Source organism: Gossypium raimondii, chromosome 11, assembly GCF_025698545.1.
Source record: "Gossypium raimondii isolate GPD5lz chromosome 11, ASM2569854v1, whole genome shotgun sequence".
Taxonomy (NCBI): Eukaryota; Viridiplantae; Streptophyta; class Magnoliopsida; order Malvales; family Malvaceae; genus Gossypium; species Gossypium raimondii.
Window position 1 is genome coordinate 40392656 of NC_068575.1, and position 9053 is coordinate 40401708.

The 9053-nt window shown below is 32.8% G+C and overlaps 2 protein-coding genes across 3 annotated transcripts; one reads left to right on the top strand and one right to left on the bottom strand.

Moving 5' to 3' along the window:
* Positions 1 to 962: 962 nt before the first annotated feature.
* LOC105803903 (uncharacterized membrane protein At3g27390) lies at positions 963 to 5113 on the top strand. The gene is made up of 10 exons (XM_012636331.2): positions 963 to 1116; positions 1330 to 1444; positions 1550 to 1658; positions 1787 to 1982; positions 2077 to 2210; positions 2298 to 2586; positions 2671 to 2777; positions 2879 to 3041; positions 4220 to 4668; positions 4862 to 5113. The coding sequence occupies exons 1-10, from the start codon at positions 1030 to 1032 to the stop codon at positions 5013 to 5015; spliced, it is 1803 nt and encodes a 600-aa protein (XP_012491785.1). The 5' UTR covers positions 963 to 1029; the 3' UTR covers positions 5016 to 5113.
* A 1392-nt stretch (positions 5114 to 6505) lies between these two features.
* On the bottom strand, positions 6506 to 8135 carry LOC105803904 (cyclin-dependent kinase inhibitor 7). Of its 2 annotated transcripts, none has more exons than XM_012636333.2 (4): positions 7627 to 8135; positions 7465 to 7514; positions 7037 to 7219; positions 6506 to 6904 (listed from the first exon to the last, which is right to left on the bottom strand). In XM_012636333.2, exons 1-4 carry the CDS (start codon positions 7960 to 7962, stop codon positions 6835 to 6837), a joined length of 639 nt encoding a protein of 212 aa, XP_012491787.1. In that variant the 5' UTR covers positions 7963 to 8135; the 3' UTR covers positions 6506 to 6834. The 2 variants fall into 2 exon arrangements, with proteins under 2 accessions (XP_012491787.1, XP_012491788.1); XM_012636334.2 differs by having other exon boundaries at positions 7037 to 7216; positions 7627 to 8132.
* Positions 8136 to 9053: the final 918 nt, after the last annotated feature.

The following is a 9053-nucleotide window of genomic DNA, read 5'->3' on the forward strand; positions in this document are numbered from 1 at the left end:
AATAGTGACTAAAATTGAAGTGATTAAAAAAAAAGTTTACCCTTGAAAAAAGGGATTATGGAAGAGGAGGAGGCGCATAGGTTGGGTCTACCAAATGAAGCATTGGAGCATGGAAAAGTCTATAAATGCTCGCTAACTGAACCAATATCCTACAACTCGGTACACTTTTGTCGGGTGTGGCTAGGGAATGGGACTATCCAAACATTGTTACTGCTGAAACAAATTTAGCAATTGGAATATATGCTCTGTTAAGGCAGTGACATCAATATATATATATATATATATTTGTTGCCAAAAATAATATATGAAGGACCGCCAGCAACATTTGAGAACTTTCTTGCTGTACTTAATTAATATCATATGACAATATGGAGGGCAGTTCTCTTGCAATGCCAATACAGATCATAAAGCGTTTTTGTTTTAATTAGCAATGACCTTGTTATCATTTCAAGGCACCTCTCATTCTCGTTATAATTAATTTTATTTAGGAATTAAAATTTGGTAATGGATTAAAATGCACGTCATTGTGCTATAAAAAAATTAGTCTAGTAAGTAGTATTATTAGTCATGATCAGTGTAAAATTTGTCCAATGTTACTGACCCAAATGTCCGTACTCGAAGTCGTGATGTATAATGTGTATTGAAAGATAAGAATATTTTGAGCAGATGAGATAGGCACAAACATCACGTTAACATCATGCCAATACATAATTAATAGTATAAGCCGCCGGATCTAAAGCCAGAGATAATGACTTGTCAAATGGAGATTAATACTAATTGTTTATGATGTATGTGTTTTGTTGACCACGGAGTCGGAAAAACCCAAAAAGCTTGGCAGCCTTTTGCGCCCCACTCTCTCCTTCAAAACATCTGCTGTCATTCTGAATTTCATGAAATTATTTTGATTAATTAAAATTTAGTATCCTACTTTAAACAGATCAAATTAATGTGTTTACCAAACTAACTTAAAACAGTTATTTCCCTTGCATCATAAATATTTTAAAAAGCTGCAGCTTTAAATAAGAAAACATGGCATGGTTTGTCAAAATCTTCTGGATGTTTTGGAATTACACGACCTTAAAAGTAAACAGAAAGGAGTGGGTTCTCTCCATCATAGTAAGACTTTTTCTTTTTTTGAAACTTTTAACTTTGAACATTTCTTCACGGCCTATCATCTGGCGATTGATTATCATATTCCTTTTTAGCTATTTCGTGTCCTCCTGTCCCGTTTCAATTCCTTATTATTTTCTCAACCCTTCTTGCAGCGCACGCCCTTTGTGCCTCTCTATTGTCTTTTGTTTCTTTGCTTCACCTTATGTTTTTGTCTAGAAAATCTCATGGTTTTCAGGGATGGATGCGGGGAACAGTAATCAAGCAGGTTGGCTAAGGATTGTTTATGTGGTGTTTGCTTTTTGTTCCGCTCTCTTTCTCGGCGCTCTTAAAGGTTCTTTCTCTTCTTTCTTTGTGTTTTCTTTTACCTTCTCTTTATATTCTTTGCAAAAATTATGTTTGTGTTTCTATGGACCAAAAAAGGGTTATGTTTTTCCAGGTTTACTTGTTGGACCTATTGCAGCTTTGATACTGATAATAGGAAATTTGGGGGTCATCTTGGGATTGTTACCAGCACATATTGCCTGGACTATATACACAGTTGTAAAGTAAACCATCCAAACCAAACCAACAACTTTTCTATCTTTTTATCCATAGATTTGAACTGTTGGAAACTCTGGGTATTGAATTTTGAGTTTCTCGACTTTTTATAACAAAGGATTTGTAATTTTTGCAGGACTAATAGATTTGATGCACCTCTTAAAGTAGCTCTATTAATTGCTTTGCCTGCTTTATTTGGTATATGGTTGGGTTTAAGCATAGCTGGAACTGTTATTGTTAGTGTTTGTTATGGTTTCTTCACTCCCTGGGTTTCATCTTTTGAAGCCTTCAGACTTGACGACGAGTCCGACAGATTCTTTCATTGTGTCGTGGTAATTTTTAGTTCTCTTTTCTTGTCTGAAATTTTCTGTTTTTCTGTTCTCATAGCACACTGTTTGATTCTGGTTAATGCTTTTTACCTATCAGGATGGAACATGGGACACTATCAAAGGAAGTTGCACAGTGGTTAGAGATTTTTCAGATTTATGTTTCCATTCATATCCACTCTACTTGAAGGAACTACGTGAATCCCCTGTCTCGAATGAGGTCCGAACTCTGCGGTAATGTTTCTTATACTGATAAGAACGGATTTAAATTACGGTCGAGTCATGTTTATCGCGGTTAACGACCATAGCTGTGTTATGCAGGTTGATTCATGTGCCAGGACTCATTGTTGTTGGATTGTTGGGACTAATTGTGCATATTCCCATTTACACTATAATCGCCATAGTTAAAAGTCCATACATGTTATTTAGGGGATGGTTTCGACTGACGCATGATCTAATTAGCAGAGAAGGTCCATTCCTTGAAACAGCATGCATCCCCGTTGCTGGTTTGACAATCCTCTTGTGGCCAATCGTTGTGATAGGGAGCATAATAATGGCTATTTTCTCCAGCATCTTCATCGGATTGTATGGATCGGTCATCGTATACCAGGTCGGTTAATGCTTTGAAAACGTCCCTTGCTTGACATTTTAGCAGATTTAAAGGAAATATTTGGGGGTTGCTTGCATTTTGCAGGAAAGATCATTCAAGAGAGGGGTTGCATATGTGATTGCAATGATAGCTGAATTTGATGAGTACACAAATGATTGGCTTTATCTCAGAGAAGGAACAATCTTTCCAAAGTAATTTACCCTTATCTAATCTTTTTCAGCATTTGTCAGGCATGTCAGTGTATGTTTTTCCATTTATAGTTTCAAATCTGAGTAATTATATTCACAGCCAGGCCTTCATATCGCAAGAAAAATGGGTCTGAAATCGAGTATTCAGTAGGAGGACTTGGTGGGAGATTCAGTTCCACAACTGGTGAACCACCTGCAATGCTTATGCCAACCTTAGCTCGTTCAGTATCAGTTAGAGAGGCAATAAAGGAAGTGAAAATGGTTCAGGTTGGTTTCTCTCAATCATTCTTTTTTTTTGTTTTGTTTTGTTTAATTCCCCATTTGGATGAATAATATCCTTAATTCCTGCAACTTGCTTACTGAAACATGTAACCAGTTTGGTTGTGCAGCTAAAAAGGTTCGGTTTTAACTTTCAACACCTGTTTGATTTGACTAAAATAACAAGCCGGCCTGTCTATATAGTTAACACTTTAACGATTATATTTTATTTCAACATTAACATTTCGAAAAGTATCAAATCTCTTTTCTTTAATAGGAATACTTATTAAAATTGGAATCTTTTAGCGATTTTAATGTGAAAACCATGTGGCAGCCTTAGACTTATCATGAATCGGATCACCTAGTTCAGCCTAAAAGTTTGCCTAAAAAATAGGACGATTTGAAAAAAATATATAGGCTTGAAAAGTAAGTTTGGGCAAAAAAAATATGGGCATGAGTAAGTTTTTTTTACTCGGACCCGATCCGAATTTACAAAAAAAAATACTGCTTTTTGTTGCTGTTTTCACTGTTTTTGGTGTTGTTTTGCCACTATTTTGTTATTATTTAAATATTGTATAGCTCTTGTTTTATTGTTAATTTTGCTACTATTTTGAACGTATTTGCTTGCTAAGTTGCACTTATCTTAGTGTTATTTAAGTATACATAATCTTTTTAATTTATTTTCAATTTGTTGGGAAGCATTTATTTTAATGTTTTTAGTGTATTTGATGTATTGTATTTTTAAAAAAAATTTATATAAAAATAATAATATAAAAAAATTAATATGGACAGGTCGGACTCGAGTTTTAGCTTTTTTATCGGGTCAAGCTTGGGCAAAATTTTAAGCTCATTTTTTAAGTCTGGCCGAGTTCGAACCTAAAATTCTATTAAGGCTCAGTCCAGCCCATGAGCATCTTTAAGCTGCTTACATGAACTTTATGCTAACATAATACCATTTATTTTATAACTTTAAAATTATAAAAATATTTAAAAAATTCAAAATTCAAGAAAATATATAAAAAAAGATGCGTATATAGTTTTACAAGTAGTATTAACTAATTTCGCTTGCTTCCAAATACGAGTAACGTAGCTAAAGAGAGATAAGGAAAAAAAATTGATTTTTAATGATTACTGGTAATCAGTCCTTGTCATTTATCTCTAATTATATAATTGACATAATGTGACAGGTATGGACGAATGTGATGAAATCATGTGAAATAAGGGGCAAGGAACTATTGGAAGCTAAAGTAATAACTTCATTAGATCTCTGTGAATGGTTGAAAGCAAAGGGTAGTAATGAAGGAGCCATTATCGGTGTTGGCCTACCATGTTATAGTTTCTTGCAGACCCTCCTGGTTTCTATCAGATCCGGGTCTAATGGTTTGTTAATGCTTGATAATGTCGAAATAAACAGTCTGAATCGACCAAAAGACAAGCTGCTGGATTGGTTCTTTAACCCAATAATGGTGCTGAAAGAACAAATCAGGGTTATAAAACTGGGAGATGGTGAAGTTAAGCTGTTGGAGAAGTTGGTTCTTTTTGGGACCAACTTAGAACGTATGGATGCTTGGGACAATGGCAGTATAGTTCCTCAAGATTCTCTCAGAGCTGCCCAAATGGAAGGCATAAGTAGAAGGTTTGACTCTCATTACACTTATTCCAAAGTCTGGTCTTAAATAAGAAAATTCATTATTCAAGTATAAAAAAAAAATTTAAGTTTAAATAAGGAACCTGAAAAAATTTTCAAATCGTAATCTTGAGTTCCCATTAATTTTATATTTGATTGGTTTTTCTGTAATAAAATCTTACTTATGGTTGCGGAATGACAGAATGATTGGAATAGCGAGGAGCATATCGAAATTGCCAACATATAGAAGAAAATTTCGTCAAGTAGTGAAAGAGTTGATTACACATGCTTCAGACAAACAAGACATCCCTAGATGTGGTTCCATAAAATCAACCTCAAGCTATGAACAAGTTTAAAACTATATATATATATATAGCTTTACAAGTAATGCATATGTATAATTTAAACTGAATTTTCTTCATTTGACAATCTTAGTTAAGACATTTCTCATCAAGTTTTCTTTTTCTTCCGGAAATGATCTCTCATTAAATTTTAACTAAACAAATATGGTTTTGGTAATGGATGTGTTAAAAGATGCTTTTGTAACATTATTTATAAAATTAAATTATTGTGTACAAACAAACATTAAAGAATGTTCTTTAGAATAATAATGCTGGCGGTAATTTCTGCTGTACTTAAAATTTGAAAAATTAAGAATGATGAGAAACAGAGGAAGAGGGGGAATCTGGGAAAGTCAACAAATTTAAACACAGATGGGACCCAACAAAGCAGCGAAATGGAGAGAGTGTCGGGGAAAGGGCACCAGATCCAAGAGGAATGGTTAGCGCGTATTAAATCACTCACTTTCCATTCACTTTTTAACCCCATCGATGAATCTGAAACCAACAAAACAACCCACGCATTTCCATGTTTCCCATAATTGATCGCCGCTATTTCCTTCCCTTCCTATCTTTTATCCTTTATTATCATCCTCTACAAATTAAATTACTTTTCCAACTGTTATTTTAATCTAATTAATAATGAATAATAAATATTAATCTTCACACTAATTTCATATACATTATCATTTATGTAGCTCTAAAACACTGTAACCATTTTCTACCAAAATTCCCTTTCCCAATTAATTAACTATTGATTGTAACCATTAATTGTTACACTTATTATATCTAAACATTTATTACACTTAACATATATATACTATTATTTAGTTTTCCTTAAATAATTAAATTAAATTGGTATACTCATTAACAGGATTATTAATTTAGTTCTGAAATTATCAAAAATTATAAAATAATAAATAGTAATCTTGAACATATTTCTTATTTTTATATTTTTATATAAAATTTCATAATAAAATTTAAACACAAATCATCAACATTTACATGATCTCGATCTTGTCATTTCAATTGAACTAACATTTAATTTTTATATAATTTCTTTTATAAATTTGTTTCATAAATTTTTCACACAACATTATCAGTATTTACATTATCACTCCAATTAATAACTTGATTAAACAACTATAAAGTGAAAACAATAGTGTTGTAAAATCTATATATATCAAAAGACACTAATCTTTTTATTCAGTATTTACATTATTTTTATGTTTAAATTAGCATAATATATTTAAATATGACGCTATTTCATAAATATCCAAAGGAAAAAAATAACTTTAGATTTTTTTAAAATGACTTTTCTGTTAATATTAGTAAATTTTATTTAATTAAATTAGATTAAAGCAAAAAAAAAAAAAACAAATGACTTCAAACTGACGAAAATAAAGCGGTGATCGTACCGAAGAAAGCAGAAGTAGCAGACATTAGCAGATTCAGGAGAAACAGAAACGAATTTTAGGGCTAAAAATTTCCTAAAACTAGCAAGAATATACGGGAATTTGGTTGTTTAATAACTGTTTTTTTTTTCTGAGGTTCTTCCCCCAGCTGAAATTCAATTTCTTTTCGTGGAAAGAAGCTTTCTCAGTTCTTTCTCCGTGTAAAATAATAACAGACCAATTAAGAGCTTATCTCTTCTTCTTTCTTCTCCGTTATTAATCATTGTCTCATTCTGTACATAAAATAGAAACCCTAAAATTGAGTAAAATTTTAAATCAGTAGTACCTATGAGAAATCGCCTGGTTGCTCTCTTGGTTTTCTTCTAAAAATGTGTTCCTTGTTTTTTCTTTTCTTTTTCTGGCTTGATTTTGGCGTTTTTCTTTCATGGATTTAATCGAACCCACTGGTAACGTCCTTCTAACGGTTCGTCCTTGACGATATCGTAGTTATACCTGAAAATAGTAAACAAAAAAGGGGAAAAAAATCTTTTTCAGTTTGAAAATTGAAATTGCCGTTTGGTTGCTAAGAAAGTTGTAACAGCAGAAAAGAAAGTCTAGGTTTTTAAGAAATGTGCATGAAAATACTTTTCCGCGAACTGTTCTTTAACTTTTTTCTCAGCAGCAGCAAAGAATTCTTCAAGTTCAGCTTCGGTTGGCATCTTCTCCGCCGTTGATCTACGGCGGGAGTTCGCCTCTGATTGCCGCGACGTTGAATCCAGTGCTTCTGGTTCAGCTCGGAGCTCACTCAACGGTGTCGTTTCTCTCCTGCTAGAATTCACCGATGAGACAGAGAAGAGCTAAATAATTTGAGAGAAGAATGTATATGAAGGATAGATAAAATCAAGCGGAGAAAAGAAAATTTAAAAATTTAACTAACCGGCTGCTTTTGAAATTCGAATTCAAGAGACGTGACTTACAGTAACTTACAGTAACTTAAACAGTACTATTAAAATAAAAGGAATTAATAAATTTGTACATTTTATTATTATATTGTAAGGGATAATTATACAGACCTTTCTCTGAAGTTTAAATGCGTGGATGTTTCAACTTCCATGCTTTCATCCTGCAAAATTTTTCAAAATTCTCAGAATTTAATAGAAGTAATTATAGCTAAAATAACCGAAATTCCAACAATCCGTTGAGTTAAAGTTTTAAAATTAAAGAGAAAAGAATACCTCCAGATCTGGCAATTGGATAATCCTTTTATCGCTTGATCCGATATTGCTTGAACAGCACGACACGTCATCATCATGATCCAAGTTAGGGCTCAAACATCGATTTTCATTGAGCCGGTGATGATCCACCAAAATTCTCCGGCTTCGTAACTGAATATACGACGTCGTTGAGGCCCTTGAAGAAGTTGCTTTGAATTCAGCATCTCCGTCGCCGTTTAATCTTCTGCGTTTCTTCTGAACTGTTCCTGTGGCCGCCGCCATGGCTCGTGTTCGAAGTCCGACGTCAGAGAGCTCCATAACTGCGATTTCTCCAAATTTTCTACACTTTCTCCTCATAATTAAAAAGGAAATAAAAAAAATATTGATCTGTCTTTTTAGAGAGAGAGCGCGAGAGAAATAATTCGTATTTGTTGGTTGTGAGCGTTCGTTTTCTGGTTTTTGGTAGTTTCTGGTGAAATGATGATGGTGATGATGAGAGAATGGGTGGATTCTTTGAACGGTGAGGATTTGTTATGCGATTTTAAAGGGGGATGGTTGGGGGTGACCGGTGGTCCATTTAACAGCGACGGGGAATCAGTAACGGGGTAGTTTGACGGCGCCGTAACGCGGATCTGGGAAATGTAAGCGAATGCGCCGAATTCAGACTAATTAGATAATGCCACGCAGATTAACACCCACGTGGGTGGTAAGGACTGCCAATAACAGGAGGGTAATGTTTGGGTACGTCCGTTTGGATTTTGTGTGTAATTTTATTGTTGGATTTAAGTACTACTTTTTTCGTATAAATTGTAGTGTTTTTACCCTGATCTCTATCATTACCACAAACTTCTTTTACGAATGAAATTTTCCATACAGTTGAGTACTACATTAATTCAAGGATGAAATTAGAAGAAGTAGCAAGAATTCAATTAATGATTAAAATAATTTAATTAAAATTGATGGTACCGCCATTTCAACTAATACTATAAAATCGAAAAAATTAAAAATTGATTCAACCGATTAATTATTTAATTTAATTTTCATAATCTATAATGTTCACGTTTTTATTTTGATAGTTTAACTAGAAAATAGATTAGTTTGATAAGTTTAATCATCTATTTGATTCTTACAACATTAATTAATTGTATATTTTAAATATTTTATAATAAATTATTCACTTATAAAAGTTATCCACTTCTCTAAATTAATCACCCACTTTAAATTTCAACCCTTAAATAAATTATCACCATTATTTAAAACTAGATTATGGAACTCTAGGTGAAAAAGTAATAAACAATTATATAAAAGAATTACATAAAATAAATAACACTTTAACTAAGATGGTAAAGTTAAAAATATCAAACACTATGACTATGATGTACTAGGCTTAAATTTGGTTATGTGTTTAATTTTCTAGATATTATATAAAAGATAAATAACATAATATT

Coding starts and splice junctions, on each gene's coding strand:
- LOC105803903 (XM_012636331.2), top strand. CDS start 1,030: ATGGCATGGTTTGTCAAAATCTTCTGGATGTTTTGGAATTACACGACC. Junction 1,659..1,786: donor ACTATATACACAGTTGTAAA/GTAAACCATCCA, acceptor TAATTTTTGCAG/GACTAATAGATTTGATGCAC. Junction 2,587..2,670: donor GATCGGTCATCGTATACCAG/GTCGGTTAATGC, acceptor TGCATTTTGCAG/GAAAGATCATTCAAGAGAGG.
- LOC105803904 (XM_012636333.2), bottom strand. CDS start 7,962: ATGAGGAGAAAGTGTAGAAAATTTGGAGAAATCGCAGTTATGGAGCTC. Junction 7,515..7,626: donor TCCAATTGCCAGATCTGGAG/GTATTCTTTTCT, acceptor AAAATTTTGCAG/GATGAAAGCATGGAAGTTGA. Junction 6,905..7,036: donor AAAGAACAGTTCGCGGAAAA/GTATTTTCATGC, acceptor TACTATTTTCAG/GTATAACTACGATATCGTCA.